Genomic DNA, 22,286 nt, shown 5'->3' on the forward strand with positions numbered 1-22,286 from the left:
ATGGCCGACTCCTGCTCCTATTTTCTTATGTTCTTATGACCATCCACCTTATAAACCTTGTAATATCAGCTTTCAGCTTCCTGTTCTCCTCGGAAAACATTTCCAGCATATCCAGTCTCTCCTTCTAATCCAAGCCTCCCAGTCCTCATTTGTGGCCTTACTAACTTCCTGTACAACATTCCCCAAGTGAGCCATTTCAAGGGTAGGGAGACGAGGGAGCTTTAATATGTCAATAAGGTTGAAAGAATACAGAAAAAATTTATAAGGGTGTGGCTGGGACTGGACGGCCCAAGTTTAGGGAAAAGATTGAATAGGTTAGGACTTAATTCCCTGAAGCACAGGAGAATGAGAAATTTGATAGAGGTATACAAAATTGAGGGGTAGAGATAAGGTAAATGTAAGCAGCGATGTTCCTCGGAGATGGGTGAGACCAGAGGTCATGGGTTAAGAGTGAAAGGTGAAATGTTTAAGGGGAACCCGAGGGGGAACTTCATCGCTCAGGCTGGTGCGAGTGTGAAACAAGCTGCCAGTGCAAGTTCAATTTCAAGATTTAAGAGAAATTTGGATAGGTGCATGAATAGAAAAGGTATGAAGGGCTATGGTTTGGATGCAAGTCGATGGGACTAGTCAAAGTAATAGTCCAGTACAAGAGATGGGCTGAAGGGTCTGTGCTGTGCTGTAGTGTTCTATGACCAAACAGAGGTCCATGGGACCTTTGGGAAATCCATGTTCTCACAATATGTTTTAACTTGTTTGGCTAACAGATCAGTGAAGATGTGATAATTAACACGTTGGGTTATCTTGTAATGGACAAAAGCCAACACACATCACTCAATAAACTGGGGAGGGTCAACAAGCCAAGGATGGATTGGAAGCTACAAGCAAAGGAAAGGCAATTACGAACAAGAGAAAATCTGCAGACGCTGAAAACCCAAGCCACACACACAAAATGCTGGAAGAACTCAGCAGGCCAGGCAGCATCTATGGAAAAAAGTACAGTCAACATTTTGGGTCAAGACCCTTTGACAGGACTGGAGAATAAGGAATAGAGCTCTTTACCTGGGTGATGACGCCCTCCATCTCTGCCTTCCTCTCCGCTGAGCATTTCTTATCCGACATCAATTTCTGCAAATGAGCTGCAACAGCAGAAGACAAACGTGGGACCACCGTCTCGTCCCGCCAGCACCACACCCTCCCTGCAGCTTAGCTCCGACACAAACGCTCCAGCTTGATCTGCCAGAACACTTCAGCCAACGAGCCCAGCATGTGATCTGACGAAGAGGCTACCACCTGAGAAACTAACCGTTTCTCCTTCCACAGACGCTGAGTGCTGAGACAGGTGGACAGGCAGGAAGTGTTGAGGAAGCAAGGGTCTACAGAGGACTTGGACAGATTAGCAGAATGGGCAAAAAAAGTGGTGGATGGAATAGCGTTGGGAAGGGTATAGTCATTCATTTTGGTAGAAGGAATAAAGGGGTAGACCATTTTCTAAACAGAGAATGAATTCAGAAAACAGAGGTGCAAGGGACTTGGGAATCTGCATGCAGGACTCCCTAAACGTTAACTAGCAGCTTGAGTAAGTGGCAAGGAAGGCATATAAAGTTACCACTTCCAGAGAGCTGGAATATAAAAGTAAGGATGTAATGTTGAGACGTTATAAAGCATTGGTCAGACTAAAATTGGAGTATTATGTCCCTTTCTAACGAGGATGTGCTGGCATTAGAAGGTCTAGAGGAGGTTCACGAAAATGATCCTAGGAATGAAAGGGCTAAGGAACAAGGAGCGTTTGATGGTTCTGGGCCTGTACTCGCTGGAGATAAGAATGAGGGGCAATCTCATTGAAACTAACTGAATATTGAAAGGTCTAGTGTGGACATGGAGAGGATGTTTCCTATAGTGGGAGAGTCTAGGACCAGAGGGCACAGCCTCAGAATAGTGGGGCATCCATTTAGAACACAGATGAGGGATTTTCTTTAGCAAGATGGTGGTGAATCCGTGGAATTCATTGAAACAGGCAGTTATGGAAGCTAAATCATGGGTCTATCTACGGTAGAGGTTAATAGATTCTTGATTAGTAAAGGCATCAAGGGGAGAAGGCAGGAGAATGGGGTTGAGAGGGAAAATAAATCAGCCTTGACCAAATGGTAGAGATGACTCAATGGGCTGTATGGCCTAATTCTGCTCCCATGTCATATGTTATGAAATAATGGACAAAAGTAAACACTGGGCCATCAGGAGTATACCCTTATTTGGGAGGGGTGAGGAGTTCGAGTTTTCCCAGAAAGGTTACAGGAGACATTGAACCCATTCTTGGTGGAGTGAGGATGAAGGAAGGGTACAGGCCACTTGAACCAATACAGCCCTTTGGACTGGTCCTATTCCTCACCTCGTGCTCCAGGCATCGGGTAGGGTTTCTGATCCACTTCTTTCTCAGGCAGAGGGTTCCATACCACACTTACCCCTGGAGAGTGCCTCTTGGTCCACCCCACCCCCACCCCCCAACTCAAGACAGCGAGCATTACCTTTGAGCAGGTGGTCAGCACGGAAGCACTCCCCATTCTTCAGGTCCTTCACCATGTAGTCTGCAAACTTGTCCACGTGCCCAGATGCCCTGCCAACACCAATCACCAAAACTCAGCCATTCTCATGTCACCAAACATCTCAAGGAAGTCCCAAACTACTCATCAATCCTGCTGCAATAGTCCCCTTAAAAAATGAAGGTCCAACACCTCTCCATCAGGGTGATCTAAGCCAAGCCTGTGTCACAAACCCTGGCAACTATGGACCCATGGCTTGCTTCAAATGGTTGTTGGTTGGAGTGGCATCTTGTAAGAGCCATACCTGGAAACAGACCCCTCAGCTCAACTGGTCCATGCAGACCATTGCCCAGTGAGCTAGTCCCATCTGCCATGTTTGGCTCGTAACCCTTTCCAGACATTTACCTGGATGGCTTATCTGAATGGTGCCAATGTGGCCAACACAGCCACATTGTAGTGAACTGCAGAGAACATTCTGACCGGCTGCATCGCTGCCTGGTATGGAGTGGCCAACATGCAGGATTAGGAAAAGTGGCAGAGGGCTGTAAGACCAGCCAGCTCCATCATGGGCACCAGTACCCCCATCTTTGAGGGCATCATCAAACGGGGATGCCTCATGAAGGTGGCATTCATCATGATGGACACTCACCAACCAAGATTTGCCCTCTCCTTATTACTACTGTCAGGGAGGAGCACAGGAGCCTGAGGAAACACACTTACCACCTTAGGAATAGCACCTTCCCCTCCACCATCAGATTTCCAAGTGGCCTATGAACACTACCCTGCTCTTTTTGAACCAATTTTTAATATATTTCTTATTGTGATTTATAGTTTAAAAAAGTATTGCGCTGTACCACTGCCACAAAACAATAAATTTCACAACATATTTTAGTGGTAATAAACCTGATTCTGACTGACCAAAAGGTGGCCCCAGACTTCTCAACAGCTTTATCCACTCTGCACCACCATCTCCTGCCATAATCAGAATCAGGTTTATTATCACCGACGTATGCCGTGAAATCTGTTGTGTTGTGGCAGCAGTACAGTGCAAAACAAAGAATTACTATAAATTACAATAAGAATTGTGTGCAAGGGTCTTCAGGCTCCTGTACCTGCTCTCTGATGGTAAAAATGAAGCTTCCCATATGGAAATGAACACAAGTCAATTGTAGCCTGACATTTTAATTAGCTGTGCCACCCCCCCCCCCCTTAGCCTTCCATTGTGCCCCAGCTAACGGCTGCAACTATCCCCTACGTTGTCTTAATCACCTCACCAGCAGTGTTGTTACCTTCGGGGACCTCTGAACACATGCACCCGGGTACCTCTGCCCTCAGTGCTTTTATTTTTTTTATTTAGCAATACAGTGCAGAGAAGGCCCTACCGGCCCCTCGAGCCACACCACCCCAGCATTCCCACAACCCTGATCAACCCTAACCTAATCACAGGACAATTTACAACGACCAATTAACCTACCAACCGGACTGCAGGAGAAAGCTGGAGAACCCTGGGGAAAATCTACGGATTCCTTGGGGAAGGCAGAATGCGACCAGAACTGAACTGTTAACTCCAGAAAGCCCTGAGCTATAATAGCATCACGCTAACCACTACACTAGCTTGGCACCCTTGGGTCATACTAGGATTGCAAGTGCATTTACATCTTGGGTGGAGGGGTCCTTCACGACGGATGGACACCACCTTCCTAAGGCAGAGCCTTTTGAAGATGTTTTTGAAGGTGGCGATGCTAGTGCCCATGATGGCGCTGGCCAAGTCTACAACCGTCTGTAGCTTTTCGATCCTGCGCAGTGGTCCCTCCGTACCAGACAGTGATACAACCAGACAGAACACTTGTTTTAAAAAAAAATTGCCAGAATTCTTTTCCCCATCTGAAACTCGGCACACCCACGACACCGGGGCTTACTTGAGGACCAGTTCAGGAGTCAGCATGGTGCAGTCGATCTCCAGGATCTGCTCCTCCTGGATGAAGTGTTGTCGCCAGATCTGCAGGGTGTTGTTCTTCAGGGCACAGCCAACAGGACCAAAGTCGTACAGACCACTCACCCCTGGCCAAGGCAGAGTTGCACACGAGTTACCCGATGCACTTGCTGCAGAGCCCCTCTCCCACCACACAGGCACCCACCCCATCACCCACGGGGCCCTTCCTGTGGGTTCAGTGGGATGTCTCTGCCATTCTCTAAATGGGATGCAATGTCTCCACAAAGACATAACAGACACAATGAGGAGTCTCTTTAGTCAGAGTGGAATTCATTGTTATATACAACTGTGGAGGCAAAGTCATCCACTCTCTTCTATATAATATGCCAGAAGTGCACTGTATATTAGGTATACACTTTATTTACACAATTTGTCTTCCTTTGCACAGTGGTTATTTGTCTTTATGTATTGTTTTTCATAAATTCTTTTTTATTTCCTTATTTTCCTGTGAATGCCTACAAGAAAATGAATCTCAGGGTTGTATATGATGACATTATGTACTTCAATAATACATTTCCTTTAATTGTAAAGTGGAGGTTGATAGGCACTTAATTAGCCTAGCCGATGTTGTCAGGTCAGGGCCTTGCCCAGTGCTACCTGTCCCGGGTCCGGTTGTCGGCCACTCAACTGGCACACCCCCGGTGCACTTCGGTTAACCAGGGAGGAGGGTGTGTAGGCACCCAGCAGGACTGAAACCAAAGCCTGTCAAAGGGCGGGCGTGCTCTTTGTGAGTCAATGGCCACCTACTGTCTGTGTGAGGAGCGGCATGCCACACAGTCTTTCGTTTCGTGCCTTGTAAGGCATGTGCCCGACGCTGGCCCCCTGGGCCTGAGTCAATGTAGTAGTATGGGGGGAGGGGGGGGATGCAGGAGAATGAGGATGAAAAGGAAAATACAACAGCCATGATGGAATGGTGGAGGAGATGTGATGGGGCAAATGGCCTAATTCTGCTCCGTCGTCTTCAATGGAATTCCAGCTGTTATTGTGAAATGCAAGCAACTGCAGGTGCTGGAATCTGGAGAGAAAAACAGACTGGAGTACATCAGTGGATCGAGCCATAGAGGGTTCTTGGGGGTTTGGGGGGACTGGACAGCCAACACTTACTGCCCATTACACCACTGGCCTCCAGTTCTGGATGTGTTCAGAGCTTCCTTCATCGTGTCGGTAGCTTCCTCTCAGTTTTCACTACTGTCAGTTGTACAAGTCCCGGGTGGAGACTCAGGAATACCGTCACACACAGATGTAGATCACTGCTGTTTCTGTAACAGCTTTGTTTGAGTATTCAGGGCTGTTAGCGCTGAGCTGAAGCTGGAGGTTGGGTGGTATGGCCTTTTGACCTGTCTGGCGTGGATGACCCTACCAAGAGCCGGGTCATTCAGGCTCGCAAACCTCCAAACCACGGTAAAGTTGTGGCCCTCTCAGAGGGAAGTCAAAACCTTCTGTATTGACTGCCTATTTTTCCTCGACATATGCTCCCTGACCTACCCAGTTTCTCCACAACATCATGGGCCGAAGGGCCTGTACTGTTCCGTAAAACCAAACCAGTCCACTACTGCCCTGCGGAAAGTAAACACCAGTCCTGACACAAACACTTAACACACACAGGAGAGTCTGGGAGAAACAAAACAGACAGCAAGACAGGAGGAGGATCTGAGAAACAAGCACCTACAAACATTACGACTTGCAGCCAGAAAGGAGACTGCTAGTGTGGAAGATCTGAGCTGGGGAGTGGGACATTCTCCCACCCTGTTATTAAGCTCTCAGTTGGGAAGGTGGAACACAGACATGCAGTATCACACTGGACACAGTACCCAAGGGCAGGTCTACCGTACAAGCATGGACTTCCTGCCCAACAATAAGTCACAGTATGAATGCCTACTTCCCCAAACAAGCCCAAAGTTCTCCTACCTCCATAGATGGAAAAAGCCTGATCATAGAAGAACCGTCTCTTCAGTGTGTCCTCCATTTTCACCCGGTCAACAATGTCATCCTTGGGTTGCAGAGACAGCTCCTGTGCAGACAAGGAGACAACAGAAACCTGCTCAGACATCTGCAGCATTTTCATTAAAACTGGTCAAACACATGAGCCTCAGCACTACCCCATCTTAGCAGCAGTGAAATCTACATAACAGACAATGAGAACATACACCGAGTGGCCGCTTTATTAGGTACAACTGCTCATTGATGTCAAGAGATTCAGTTGTTGTTCAGACCAAACATCAGAATGGGGAAGATTCAAGTGATTTTGGCTGTGGAATGATTGTTGGTGACAGACAGGGTGGTTTAACTATCTCACAAACTGCTGACCTCCTGAGATTTTCATGCACAAGACTCTAGGTCTAGAGTTTCCAAGAAGTGCAGTCAAGGTGCTTCCATTGATCATAGTAAAAATACACCTGTATCTGGAAGGTCCAACTGCTGGTGAGTCAGTATCCTGGCAAAAACTATACCATTGAAGACAAAAGAACACTCCAAGCAACTCCAAGAAAAGGTTATTGAAAAGCACAAGTCAGGAGATGGATATAAGAAAATTTCCAAGTCACTGAATGCCCCTCGGAGTACAGTTAAGTCAAACAAGAAATGGAGAAAATATGACACAGTTGTAAATCTGCCTGGAGCAGGCTGTCCTCAAAAAATGAGTGACCGTGCAAGAGGGGAACTAGTGAGGGAGGCCACCAAGAGACCTATGACAACTCTGAAGGAGTTACAAGCTTCAGTGACTGAGATGGGAGAGACTGCATACAACTGTTGCCCAAGTGCTTCACCAGTCACAGCTTAATGGGAGAGTGGCAAAGAGAAAGCCAGTGTTGAAAAAAAAACATGAAATCTCGACTAGAATTTGCCAGAAGGCATGTGAGAGACTCTGAAGTCAGCTGGAAGTTCCAGTGTCTGATGAAACCAAAATTAAGCTTTTTGGCCATTAGAATAAATGCTATGTTTGACATAAGCCAACACCACACATCATCAAAAACATATCATCTCTACCATGAAGCATGGTGTTGGCTGCATCATGCTGTGGGGATGCTTCATTGCAGCAGGCCCTGGAAGGCTTCTGAAGGTAGAGGGTTAAATGAATGCAATAAAATATAGGGAAATCCTAGATGCAGTCTGCAAGAGAACTATGACTTGGGAGATTTGTTTTGCAGCAAGACAATGGCCCCAAGAACAAAGTCAAAGCTACACAGGAACGGCTTAAAAACAACAAAATTAATGTCCTAGAGTGGCCAAATCAGAGCCCAGACCTCAATCCAATTGAGAACTTGTGGCTGGACTTGAAAAGGGCTGTTCACTCATGATCCCCAAGCAATCTGATCGAGCTTGAGCAGTTTTGTAAAGAAGAATGGGGAAAAATTGCAGTGTCTGGATGTGCAAAGCTGATAGAGACCTATCCACACAGACTCACGGCTGTAATTGCTGCCAAAGGTGTATCTACTAAATACTGACTTGAAGGGGGTGAATAGTTTTACAATCAATTATTTTGTGTTTTGTATTTATAATTTAGATAATTTTGTAGAGATCAGTTATCACTTTGATACAAAAAAGTCTTTTTCTGTTGATCAGTGTCAAAAGAAGTCCAGTTAAACCCACTGTGATTCAAAGCTGTAAAACATGAAAACTTCCAGGGGTGGGGTGAATACTTTTTATCGCCACTGTGTATACTTACTGAAATTTGTAGTTTTTATTATATATTGCAATGCACTGCTGCTACAAAGCAATAAATTTCACAGTATATGCCAGTGACATTAAACCTGATTCTGACTAGACAGGCAGAGTACAGCACAGAAACAGGCCATTTGGCCCACAATGTTGTGCCAAACCAGCTGAAAAGCAAATCACAGAAGACCCAAACACTGATCCCTCCAACCTACACCATGTCCATTTCCCTCCATCTTCCTTACCAAACATCTCTTAAAAGCTTCTAATGTATTTACCTCAACCACCATACCAGGCAGCACAGTCCAGACATCCACCACTGAGGAAAAAACTTGCCCCTCATATGCTGCTTGAACCTACTCCCTCACCTTCAATCCATGCCCTCTGGTATTAGACATTTCTACCCTGGGAAACAGATACTCTGTCCTCTCAATCTTGTAAACTCCTAGCAGATCTCCCCTCAGCTTCCGACGCTCCATAGAAAACAACCCAAGTTCATCCAGCCTCTCATGATAGCACACATCCATTAAAACGGGCAACCTCCTGGCGAACTCTTATGTACTAAAACTTCAACATCCTTCCTATAATGGGAGCAACCAGAACCATACGCAATACTCCAGATGCAGCTTAACCAGAGTTTTATAAAGTTGAACATAGCCTCCTGACTTTTGAACTCAATGTCTCAACAGATAAAATCAAGTATTCCATAAGCCATCTTAACCACGTTATCGACCTGTGCAGCTACTTTCACGGAGCTATGAACTTGGATCCCAAGATCTCTCTGCTCAGCAACACCGTTAAGGATCTTGCCCTTAACATGTATTGTCTCCTTGCATTTGTCCTTCCAAGTGCAACACCCTACATTTATCTGGGTTTAACTCCACCTGTCATTTCTCAGCGCACATTTCCAACTGGTCTATATTGTGCTGTATTCTTTGCCAGTCTTCTAGACTATCAACACTCCACCAATCTTGGTATCATCTGAAAATTTACTGACCCACCCATCTACATTTTCATCCAGGTCACTTGAGAACATCACAACAGCAGAGGTCCCAGCACAGATCCCTGTGGAACTCCACCAATCACAGACCTCCAGCTCGACATGTCCCTTCAACCACTGCCCTCAGTCTATGTGCAAGCCAGTTCTGACTCCAACCAGCCAATTCACCACAGACCCCATGCATCTTAATCTTCTGGATTAGCCTCCCATGAGGGACTTTATCAAACGCATTACTAAAATTCATGTAGACAACATCCACTACCCTCATTGATCTCTCTCGTCAAAAAACTCAACCAAATTGGAAAGGCATGATCTGCCATGCACAAAGCCATGCAGGCTCACTCTAATTAGGCCATGAGTGTCCAAATGCTCATACATCCATCCCTATGTTTTCTCCAGCAAGTTCCCTACAGCTGACACGAGACTCACCGGTCTAGTTCCCAGGATCTTCCTTTGTTCCCTTCTTAAATAGAGGTACAACATCAGCCACTTTCCAGTCCTCTAGGACTTTGCCTGTGCTCAGAGAGGACACAAAAGATACTGGTCAAGTGCCCAGCAACCTAGTCTCTTGCCTCCTTCAATAACCTGGGGTAAATCCCTTCAGGCCCTGGGGACATCCACCTTAATATTCCTTAGAAGGCCCAACACTTTCTCCTCCTTGACCTCTAAATGCACTAATGTATTTATACACTTAGCACTGATCTCCTGGTCCTCCATATCCTTTTCCTTGGTAAACACTGAAGAAAAGTACCTCACATTCTCTGCATCCAGGCAAATGTCATCCACTTTATCCTTGAGTGGTCCCACTCTCTCCCTAGATGTCTTTTTAATCTTGATGTATATATAGAATGCTTTGGGATTCACCTTAATCCTACCTGCCAAGAACTTGTCACGGCCCTTCTTGGCTTTTCTAATTCCCTTTAGTTCTTTTCTGGCTTCTTTATACTTCTCACGTGCTTTATTTGATCCTAACTTCCAAATTTTATTTGCTTTCCCTCCTTCTTCTTGACTAAATTCATCACCTCTCTAGACATCCAAGGTTCTCTTACCTTTCTGTTCCCACCTTTCCTTCTAACTAGAACATAGCTTTCCTGAATCCTGTGCAATTGATATTTAAACAACCACCACACGTTTCTTAGTTCCTGCTGAATGTCTTCAGAATTTGCCGTACTCCAATTTAAAACTCTCCCACAAGGACCATACCTATCCTTATCTATAATTACCCTGAGAGATCAGGAGTTGTGGTCACTGTTCACCCACTGAAAGGTCAGTCACCTAGCCAGGCTCATTACCCAGCAGAGGTACAGTACACATGATATAAGCAGCTTACTTGGATACACTTAAATTCAGCCCCATCTAAACCCCTTACACCAAGGAGGTCCAAGTTTATAATAGTAAGTTGAAATCCCCCATGACAACAACCCTATTATTTTCACACATTTCCTTAACCTGATTCCCTATCTGTTCCTCAATGTCCCGGTAACAAATACGGGGTCTGTAGTACAATCTCAGTGTGTTTGCACCCTGACTATTCCTGAGTTCCACCCAAAAGGAATCAGTGTCTGACCCCTCCATTATGTCTCCCCCGAGTGCAGCTATGATATTACCCCCGATTAGTAGTGTAACCCCACCCCCTCTTTTACCTCCTTCTCAGTCTTTTTCCAAAAACTTCGAAAACCCAGTCTTTCCCCTTTCCCAACCAAGTTTCAGTAACAGCTACGACACTGTAGTTCCAAGTACTGATCCACGCTCTAAGTTCACCCTTGCCCACAATACTTCTAGTATTAAAATATACACACTTCAAACTATCCAACCTATCATAGTCATACTTTATTGATCCCGAGGGAAATTGGTTTTCGTTACAGTTGCACCATAAATAATAAATAGTAATAAAACCATAAATAATTAAATAGTAATATGTAAATTATGCCAGGAAATAAGTCCAGGACCATACCTGTTATTTTGATTTTGCCTTTCAATACTTTTCCTATCAGGTCTGATCCTTCCCTTACTGACTTAGGGCTCCAGTTCCCAGCCCCCAATGCTGTCACCCCCAGTGTACGATGAGAACGTACACCCAGTAATCCCCGTAAACTACGTTCTACGTTCAGCATTCTGATTCATTGACCACATGTACATCGAAACACAAATCATGCATTTCACAGGATGTTAACAACCAAGGATGGACTGGGGGTGACCCAAAAGAGCCACCACACATCCCAGCGCCAATGTTCAGAACTGATAGAGTGTTCGGGGCATGGGCCCCAACGACACCCTTTGTTTCATTATTCAGAATCCGTTAAAATATCAGCATCTACCACGAATGGAGAACAATGACCAGCAGTGAGGAACGTGCGAATGTCCCACCCAATGTTGTTTACGGAGGGAACAACAGAGCTCAGGGACTATGCAAGTCCAAGAATGGCAGGATAGAGGTCAAGGGAGCACGGTCAAAGGATCGCAGTTAATGGCAGCCGAGGAGATTCAGAGGCTGTGAGCAGTTAGGGACTTCACAGTCACTGATACTTTAGCTCCAAGGTACTTGCCCCAGGAAGCACGCGGATGAGAAATGAGAGAACGGTGGAGTCAGAAATATTACGGAGCATCACATGGCCACAGGTGGCGCGTGCCGCTGTCATAGACTGCAGCTCATACCTTGGCTTCCAAGCTCCTTTTCCGTGCCTTCAGTTCTGCCACTGCTTTATCAACGTCCACCTGTGGAGCGCTGCCTGCTTTCAACTTCCGAACCAGTTCTCCCTGGAAAGGAACACAGCACAGCTGAATTAGGACACGTTGGAGACGTTACATAGTCCCAAAGCCAAGCATGAGAACATCAGAAGTAGATGCAGGAGTCGGCCATCTGGCCCACTGAACCTGATCCATCATTCAATAAGATCATGGCTGATCTGGCCATGGACTCATCTCCACCTACCTGCCTTTTTCCCATAACCCTTAATTCCCTACTATTCAAAAATAAATCCAACCTTGTCTGAAATATATTTACTGAGCTAGCCTCCACTGCTTCATTGGGCACAGAGTTCCACAGATTCACGATAAAAGCAGCTCCTCCTCATCTCCGTCCTAAATCTACTTCCCCAAACCTTGAGGCTATGTTCTTTAGTTCCAGTCTAATCTACCAGTGGAAGCAACTTTCCCACCTCTATCTTATCTATCCCCTTCATAATTTTATACGTTTCTATAAGATCTCCTCTCTTTCTTCTGAATTCCAGCCAGTAGTGAGCTTTTCCAGTAAAAAGGGCTCACATCAAACTTCAGAAGCAATATACCCCATGTGTCCAGTCTCGGTCTAGAGTTCATTTGTACAACTGCAGGACAGGGAACACAGTACTGTGTGCAGTTCTGGTTACTATGCTATGGGAAGAATGTGATTAATCAGAATCAGGTTTAATATCATTGACATTTGTTGTGAAATTTGTTGTTTTGTGGCAGCAGTACACTGGAATACACTATTTAAAAACTCTAAGCCACAGTAAGAAATACATTAAAAATTTAAATTAAGCAAGTAGTGCAAAAGAATGGCAAAAATAGTGAGGTTCATTGTCCATTCAGAAATCTGATGGCAGAGGGGGAAAGGCTGTTCCTGAAAAGTTGAGTGTGTCTTCAGGCTCCTGTCCACCTCCTTACTGGCAGCAATAAGCGGGCACATCCTGGGTGATGGGGGTCCTTAATGATGGATGCCACCTTCTGAGGAATCGCCTTTTAAGCTAGAAAAGACGCTTAATTTTCTTAATCACAGCAATGTTGCTCAGACCAGGCAAAGGAGGCTGGGAGAGTTTTCCCTGGAATGAAGGTGTTTGTTTTTTTCAGTTATTTGGAGTTACAGCACAGAACAGGCCCTTACTGCCCAACGAGCCGCACTACACGGTAACCCACCGATTTAACCCTACGCTAATCACAGGACAATTTGACATCTGACCTTTAGGCATCGCAGAAGCTAATTGAAGGGGTATCAAGTGAGTAGGTCGAATTCACTTGGAGCGGATTTTACCACAAGACCATAAGATATAGGAGTAAAATTAGGCCATTTGGCCCATCTAGTCTGCTCCACCATTTCATCATTGTTGATCCAATTTTCCTCATCCCCATCTCCTGCCTTCTCCCCGTATCCCTTCATGCTCTGACCAACCAAGAATCTATCAATTTCTGCATTAAATATACAAACAGACTTTGCCTCCACAGCTGCCTGTGGCAAAGAATTCCAAAGATTCACCATTCTCTGGCTAAAGAAATTCCTCCTCATCTCCGTTCTAAAAGTACACCCCTATATTCTGAGGCTGTGTCCTCTGGTCTTAGACTCTCCCACCATATGAAACATCCTCTCCACATCCACTCTATCAAGACCTTTCACCATTCAATAGGTTTCAATGAGGTCACCCCTTATTCTCCTTCACCTTCTTAATGGCCTTTTTAGTTGCCTTCTGTTGGTTTTTAAAAGCTTCCCATTAATTTTTGCTCTATTATATGCCCTCTATTTCGGCTTTTATCGTGGCTTTGACTTCTTGTTAGCCATGGTTGTGTCATCAGTTTCTTTTTACCCTTGCAGGTCATCAGCTCTATCCACAGTGATTCAACACCTACCAACCCCATGTCCCCTCTTTCTAATGATTTAATTTCATTTTTTAACCGAGCAATGCCACCTTCTTGCCTATCCTTTCGATACAATGTGTATCCTTGGACATTAAGCTCCCAGCTATAATCTTTCAGTCACAATTCAGTGATGCCTACAACATCATAACCTGCTAATCTGCAACTGTGCTGCAAGTTCACCTATCTCATTCTGTATCCTGTACGCATTCAGATACAACACCTTCAGTTTTGTATTCACGCTTTTTGATTTTGTCGCACCATGCTCAACCTTTTGATTTCCAACTTGTCCTGAGGTTTTACCAACATCAGCCTCCACAATCTCTCCAGCAACTGTTCTGACACTATAGTTCCTACCTCCCTCCAACTCTAGGTCAAACCCCACCATACATTATCAAATCTCCCCACTAGGATATTAGTCCCCCTCCAGTTCAGGTGCAAACCGTTCCTTTTGTACAGGTCCCACCTTCCCTGGAAGAGAGCCCAATGATCCAAAAATCTTATGCCCCCCCCCCCATACCAACTCCTTGGTCACGTATTAAACTGTATAATCTTCCTAGTTCTGGTGTCACTAGCACATCGCATGGGTAGCAATCCTGAGATCACAATCCTGGAGGTCCTGCCCTTTAACTTAGCACCTAACTCCCTGAACTCCCCATGCAGAACCTCATCACTCTTCCTACACGTCATTGGTACCTACATGGACCATGACTTCCGACTGATCAATCTCCCACTTAAGAATGCCGAGGACTCTATCTATAAGATATCCCAGACCCTAGCAACATACCATCTGGGAATCTCATTCTCACCCAGAGGAGCTCCTGTCCGTTCCCCTAACAAATCCCCCATGCCTTTCCCTTCTGAGTCACAGAGGCAGACTCAGTGCCAGAGACCTGACCGCTGTAACTTTCCTCTGTTAGGTCAACCACCGCACCCCCTAAACAGTATCCAATCTGATCTACCTGTTGTTGAGGGGGGTAGCCACAGGGGTACTCTTCACCAGCTCCTTAACCCCTTTCCCCTCCTTACTGGGACCTGTACCCTGGGTGTAACGACCTCTTTATATGTCCTATCGCCCCCTTCAGCCTCCCAAACGATCCGGAGTTCATCCGGTTCCAGCTCCAACTCCTTAACGCGGTTTGTTAGAAGCTGCATGCCTTCCCACATCCTGCCTGTCAACTCTACATAGCTGACAGGTATAAAGAAGAGAAGGAAAAAGACCCTGAACAGTGAGATAAATAAAAAGCCCGTGTGTTGAACAAACTGTCCTCAAGCAAAAGTTCCACTCCAAAGGCTTCACTTTCACAGCTCCAGGAAGTCCAACTTCAGACACCACAATGCTCAGTCCGGACGAAGGGTCTTGGCCTGAAACGTCGACTGTACCTCTTCCCAGAGATGCTGCCTGGCCTGCTGCGTTCACCAGCAACTTTGATGTGTGTTGCTCCATTTTATAACTTCTTTTGGGAAACGCAGAACAAAATGGGAAAATTGTAGCAGCCAATTTGCTAGTAACCACCTCTTCCAGGCAAGGACGATGCCAAGTGTTGCCCACAACCAGCAATCTGCGCTGCCTCAGTATAATCAGATCTTGATCGTAAGCGGGCCGAAACTCCTGAAGACAGGTGGCAGATCAACTGATGATCCCACTGGTGATAGCACAGGACAGTTGACATCTTAGTCCACCTGTACTTTTTTTTTTAGCTCAAAAGGCAGTTCCTCCCCGGATGTTCTCTCTTCTCCCCTCTCCCATCAGGGGAAAGCTGCAAAACACTGAATGCTCAATGACAGCTCCTACCACCGTGAAAACTCCCTCCCTCCGCTGAGGTTTAAGAACCTGCAGAAAGAGCTTCTCAGACTGGCCGCGTCAATAGATTGACTGATCCCAGAGAGATACAGCAGCTGAGTAATTCTCTCCTACGCTGGTCCCAAAGAGCACAGAGCATAGAAACATAGAAAACCTGCAGCACAACACAGGCCCTTCGGCCCACAATGCTGTGCTGCAACATGTACTTACTTTAGAAATTACCCAGGGCTACCCATAGCCCTCTATTTTTCTGAGCTCCATGTATCCATCCAGGAATCTCTTAAAAGACCCTATCGTATCCGCCTCCACCACCGTTGCTGGTAGCCCATTCCACATACTCACCACTGTGTGAAAAACTTACCCCTGACATCTCCTTTGTACCTACTTCCAAGCACCTTAAAACTGTGCCCTCTCGTGCTAGCCATTTCAGCCCTGGGAAAAAGTCTCTGACTATCCACACGATCAATGCCTCTCATTATCTTATACAGGTGTCCCCCACTTTTCGAACGTTCGCTTTACGAAACCTCACTGTTACGATCAGAAGGTGTTTTCACTGTTACGAAGAAAGGCAGCGTGCACCCCGAGCAGCTGTTCTCCCCCGGATTCGGAACGGCATTGCTTAAACACATTGCATTGAGCAGCCGTTAGCAAGATGAGTTCTAAGGTGTCGGAAAAGCCTGAAAGAGTTTGTAAGGGTGTTACACTTAGCGTGAAACTAGACATAATTAAGCATTTCGATCGTGGTGAACAAAGCAAGGACAAAGTGAGTTTGGCTTGTGGAAGCTGACGAAGATGATGTTGAAAAGGTTTTGGCATCCCATGACCATGAACTGATAGATGAAGAGCTGATGCAATTGGAAGAGGAAAAGATAACAATCGAAACCGAATACAGTAGCAAACGGACCGAAAGTGAAGTCGTCCAGGAACTGAACATGAAGCAACTGCGTGAAATTTTCGCTGCAATGATAAAGTACAACTTTAATTTTGAAAGGGTACGTAGGTTTAGTGCAGGGTGGTTTGAGTGCTTACAAAGAACAGTAAGATAGAAAAATGCGTGAGGCTAAGCAGTGAAGCAAGCCTTCCACATCAGATGACAAACCTCGACCTTCAACATCGAGGCAGGCAGACCTAGAAGAAGATGACCTACCTGCCCTGATGGAAACAGACAATGATGAAATGCCATCTCAGTGTCCCACCACCCCAATCTCTGACGACTCAGCCTAACACACCATCATCAGTGTGCTCGCTGTCTTCCCAATTCCAGTAAGTGATACTACACTGTACATACATTATTTCTACTTTATATAGGCTGTGTATTTTTATGTGTTATTTGGTATGATTTGGCAGCTTCACAGCTTAAAGGTTACTGGAGAGAGTGTTTCTGCCGAGAGCGCTTGCGTGAGATTTTCGCTACGGTAGACGGTGCAGCAATGATTGTAGAGAAGTATTTCTACTTTATATAGGCTGTGTATTTATCATATCATTTCTGCTTTTACTATATGTTACTGTTATTTTAGGTTTTATGTGTTACTTGGCATGATCTGGTAGGTTATTTTTGGTTCTGCGAATGCTCACAAATTTTTCCCATATAAATAAATGGTAATTGCTTCTTCGCTTTACAACATTCGGGCTTACGAACTGTTTCATAGGAACGTTCTACCTTCGGATGGCGGGGGAAACCTGTACTGGGGAACCATTTAAATGGTTTATAACAGTGGGGTGGACGCCATCCTTGAAGCAGGCGGCACAGGCTGTCATCTTATGCCAACTGGGAGAGGGCAGGAGAGAGAATGTCTGGTGTGGGTGGGGTCTGTGATAATGCCAACTGTTCTACTGAGGCAGTGAGAAGTGTAGACAGTCTACATAAATTAGCTCCTGCATTCCCTACACTGACTGCAATTTTCACATCGAGGCATCAAGGTTATGAAAGGAGCTGAATAAATCTACATTCTTCCATTCTTTTTCCACTGTCGGGATCAAAGATCTACCCGGTGATCACCGTTCCCTCTAAGCTACGCAGGCGCACAGCCGCACAGTAACTGAAGTGCTCCCATGCACACAGCCTTTGCTGTCACGCAGCTGAAACCTTTTACACGATGGCTTATTAAAGTGCGGAGCAGTTTTCAGACCACGTAAAAATCTCCTGTTTAGAGCAACGGTTGGTCCAGACAACTGGAAAGAAACAGAGGGAACTTTGCCTGTGATTACAGAGGGCAGTTATTCAGGTGGGATCAGGAAGCAGAAACTCCTAATAATTCCTGGGTGCCAACATCTCTCAGGCTCTATCTTGCACTCAACGGATCGATGCAATTTCAAAGTGACAACAGCCACTATACATCATTAGGAGTTTGAGGAGATTTGTTATGCCACCAAAGATGCTCAAAGACTTGTACAGATATACCATGGAAAGCACTGTAACTGATTGCATCACTGCCTGGTACGGAGAGGCCCCTGCAAAGGATCAGTAAAAAAGCTGCAGAAAGTTGTAAACTCAGCCAGCTCCATCGTGGGCACTGGCCTCCCCAGCATCGAGGACACCTTCAAAAGGCCATGCCCCAAAAAGGCAGCATCCATCATATAAATATAACCGCAAAGAAAGCAGGATAGCGCCTCTACTTCCTCAGGTGTCTGCAGATATTCGGCACGTCATCAAAACCCTTAGCAAACGTCCATAGGTGTGTGGTGGGAAGTGTGCTGACCCGCTCCATTACAGCCTGGTATGGGAACACAATGCCTCCAAGCTGAAAATCCTGCAAAAAGTAGTGCACTTGGGCCAGTACATCACGGGTAAAAACCCTTCACAGAAAGGCTTCTGCGAAACAGCAGCATCCATCGAAGATCCTCACCACCCAGGCTGTGCTCTTTTCTCACATCATGTAGAAGGTACAGTACAGGAGCCTCAGGACTCTCACCACCAGGTTCAAGAACAGTTACTACCCCTCAACCAGCAGACTTTTGAATAAAGGGGGATAACTACATTCACTTAAGGACTCTTAACTTGTTATTTCATGCTGGTTATTCATTTTTATCTGCATTTGCAGTTTTCTGTCCATTGATTCTAACAGTTACTGTTTTATGGATTTGCTAAGTATGCCCGCGGAAAAAGATCTCAGGGTAACACGTGTAACCCTGCAACGTGGTAACACGTATTTACTCCTGATAATAAATTATACTTTGAACTTCTCGAACTTTGAGGACCCCCATCAATCAGGACAAGCGATGTTCTCATTGCTACCATCACGGTAGTACAGGAGCCTGAAGTCACTCAACGTTTTAGGAACGGCTTCTTCCCTTCTGCCATCAGATTTCTGAATGGACATTGAACCCATGTACACTGCCTCATTATACATACTCACACACACATCCCTATACACAAATCCTTTTCTTGCATTACACATACTGTTACACACATACTTATTACAATTTGTAGTTTTGTATTATGTATTGTAATGTACTGCGGTCACAAAATACGTTTCACATACTTCTGGATTCTGAAGCTTGTAATGGAGCCGTGCTCTAACTGCAGCAGAGAGTCAGGCTGCAGCTCAGAAACGTGGCAGAGGCGGGATCTCGGGAGCTGCACTGTCGTCGGCAGGCTGCTGAAACTGCACTCACTCAGAGGCACACAGGATGCAGAGGGAGCATACCAGCTACAGCACAGCCCTCAGGCACAGGCCTCCTCTCAAGGGAGGCATCTGAAAACAGCCTTGACACATTAATCACATCGAGTAGCTAGCAATCCTGAGGATGGACTTGAACGCCAGGATTTACAGCTCCACAGATTATAGAGTCTTCTCCATTCACTTCCAACCATAACCCTCTCTCTTCCATGGTCTTCTCTCCGCTCCATCTGATTCCTCCTCCTCCGCCTATTTCCTCCGAGTTTCTCCCCCTTCCCCCCTCACCTGGCCCCACCTTCATACACCACCCTCGTTCCCCCACCAGCCAGGCTGTACTCCATTCCCTCACCCCACCACCTTATTCAGGAGTCTTCCCCCTTCCTTCCCAGTCCTAACGAGGGATCCCGGCCTGAAACGTCTGCTCTCTATTCATTCCCATAGACACTGCCTGGCCTGCTGAGTTCCTCCCGCATTTTGTGTGTGTTGTTCAGGATTTCCAGCACCTGCAGATTATCTCTTGTGTTTATGACCCTGTTGATATATCAAATCGTCTTACTTCAAACCTATCATGTCCTCAACACGTCTATATAAATCACAATCTAAACTAGTAACAATGCAGCAGCTCGCACAATACTTCAAGGCACCAGCGCTAAGATTCAATTTCTGACCGTCTGTAAGGAGTTTGTAAGTTTTCCCCATGACTGTGGGGGCTTCCAAAACACACAGGTTAGGGCTCATAAGTTGTGACATGTTACGTTGGCACCAGGACAACGTGCAACATGAGCTCAGTACAATCCTCAACCAATTAATTTGATGCAAACAATGCATTTCACTGTACATGTGATAATAAAGCTAATCTTTCTTAAAAAAAACACTTACTTTCTACACCATGGTAGTGTATCTGATAGCTAATCTTTCTAAAAACGGAATCTTTCATCTACACCACAGTAGTGTAGCCGATAAGGCGACACTATTACGGGTCAGAGTTTGGAGTATAATTCAGCCATCCTCTGTAAGGGGTCTCTGTATGATCTATCTCCCTGTGGTATGTGTGGGTTTCCTCCCAGTGCTTCGCTTTCTGAAGGCATACCAGGTCACTGGTCATTGTAAACAGTCCTGCGAAGGGGTTAGGACAAAATCGGGGGCTGCTGTGTGGCGTGGCTGGAAGGGCTGAAAGAGCCTATTCCACGGTGCATCTCTAAATAAAAATAAAGGCCCAAAGAATCAGACACTAGCTCTGTTCAGTGCTCTCAAACCTACAGCCTTCTAACTCCATTCAAGGAAATCGAGCTCCGATACTTTACTGCAGCCTCTCTGTCTTCCTCCTTTCAGGTGAAGTATTAAACAGGCTGGCCAAACTGAGCGTCCACTAAAAGTGCTCCAAGCTTCCTGACAGATAGAATAAAATGCCACAGCACTCATTCAAAGGAACTTCCAACCCTCGGGCCCGCCTTGGGTCTCACACCACCAGGTTCAAGAACAGTTATTAACCTACAACCTGAACCAGTGTGGATAACTTCACTCACCTCAACACGGAACTGATTCCACAACCAGCAGACTCACGTTCACAATTCTCAGTATTACCCATTGAATTGTCATTTGTATTGACAGGTTACCTTCTTTTGCATACTGCTTGTTTGTCAGCCTTTGTAATTTTCCATTGTATTTGTTTGTTCCATTGTGAATACCTGCACAAAATTGAATCGCCAAGTACTATATGGTGACATATGTACTTTGATAACAAATGTATTTTGAATAGTTATTCTATTTATACGTCAGTCACCATCACCAGAGCAGATTACCTGGTCGCTGTCACACTTACACACAAATCCGCCACCCAGTTTAATACTACACTTTAAGAGAAAAGGAGCTTCACTCACTGTAGCAACACACATCAAAGTTGCTGGTGAACGCAGCAGGCCAGGCAGCATCTCTAGGAAGAGGTACAGTCGACGTTTCAGGCCGAGACCCTTCGTCAGGAAGAGATAGTAAGAGATCTTTTACTGTCTCTTCTTTCAGTTAGTCCTGACGAAGGGTCTCAGCCCGAAACGTCGACTGTACCTCTTCCTAGAGATGCTGCCTGGCCTGCTGCGTTCACCAGCAACTTTGATGGAGGCTGCAGATGCTGAAATCTGGAGCTACGATCTACTGGAGGCACTCTGAACCGGGAAGGTAAAGGAACTAACACGGCCTGAAGCCGAAATGTCAATGAATCAATTCCTTTCCTCCCACACCCGTCTCCAAGACAGATGCCGCATGGGACAACTGAGCTCTTCCAGCAGATTGAGAAATAAGAGCAGGCTACAGAAACAAACGGAAATTAAACAGACTGATGCAATGAGTTGCACGGATGGCAAGCAAAGCAAGTCTTTCCACTCTCTCTCGGTACAAGTAACCATAATGAAACATTATATTAATATAATGCGAGCACAGCGGCGCAGCGGGGCCCAGGCCTGCTCCCTCACTGCAGCCTAGCCCTGTCCCAAGGCCCTCTTCCCACCCGATCACTCTGTCTCCTTCCCTCCCCGCCGGCGCCGGACCCGTCAGCTCGGCCTCTCCCTCAGGACCCCGGACCCCGGCCGCTCCCACCTGCTCCCGCACCGCCTGCCTCAGCGGCGCCAGCGCCTGCTCCACGGTGCTCGCGTCCCCGTCCATGCCGGTAGCCTGGCGCTGCCACCGCGGCAGCTGCTGCTGCTTCTGTCTCCTCGGGGGCGGCGGCGGCGGCTGCGGCTGTAGGAGGCCCGGGCCCGACACACCCAAGCAGCGGATCGACGCGCCGGGAAACACCACGCGCAAAGAGGAGGCGACGGCGGCCCGCAGCAGCATGAGGCGCGGGCGGAGAGGGCGGGGCTTGTGGACGGACAGGGAATGAGCCAATGAGAGCCAGAGAGTACCCCTAGATGGGCGGGTCTTGTCCGCGGGAAGAAGCCAATGGCAATCAGGGATAGACCAGAGGGGCGGTGCTTACGGGAAGGCGGGGAATGAATGAGATTACATCAGAGGGGCGGGGCTTGAGGGGAGAACGCGGAAGCGGACACGGCTGGCGGCTGGCGGCTGGGGGCTGGGGGCTGGG

The 22,286-nt window shown here is 46.4% G+C and overlaps 1 protein-coding gene across 2 annotated transcripts in view; it reads right to left on the reverse strand.

Moving 5' to 3' along the window:
• The window catches only part of gars1 (glycyl-tRNA synthetase 1), a 39,300-nt gene extending 17,248 nt beyond the window's left edge, over positions 1-22,052 (reverse strand). Inside the window, exons 1-6 of one of the 2 annotated variants that reach the window (XM_072254212.1) lie at positions 21,803-22,051; positions 11,840-11,941; positions 6,439-6,541; positions 4,457-4,598; positions 2,523-2,611; positions 1,060-1,136 (exon numbers count right to left, since the gene is read on the reverse strand). In XM_072254212.1, the coding sequence (XP_072110313.1) occupies positions 1,060-1,136; positions 2,523-2,611; positions 4,457-4,598; positions 6,439-6,541; positions 11,840-11,941; positions 21,803-22,039 (750 nt within the window). In that variant the 5' untranslated portion in view covers positions 22,040-22,051. Of the gene's footprint in view, positions 1-1,059; positions 1,137-2,522; positions 2,612-4,456; positions 4,599-6,438; positions 6,542-11,839; positions 11,942-21,802 lie in introns of both variants that reach the window. The other variant, XM_072254213.1, reaches the window with a different exon arrangement.
• Between the last annotated feature and the right edge of the window lie 234 nt (positions 22,053-22,286).

This window comes from Mobula birostris, chromosome 3 (genome assembly GCF_030028105.1).
Source record: "Mobula birostris isolate sMobBir1 chromosome 3, sMobBir1.hap1, whole genome shotgun sequence".
In the NCBI taxonomy this organism is placed as follows: Eukaryota; Metazoa; Chordata; class Chondrichthyes; order Myliobatiformes; family Myliobatidae; genus Mobula; species Mobula birostris.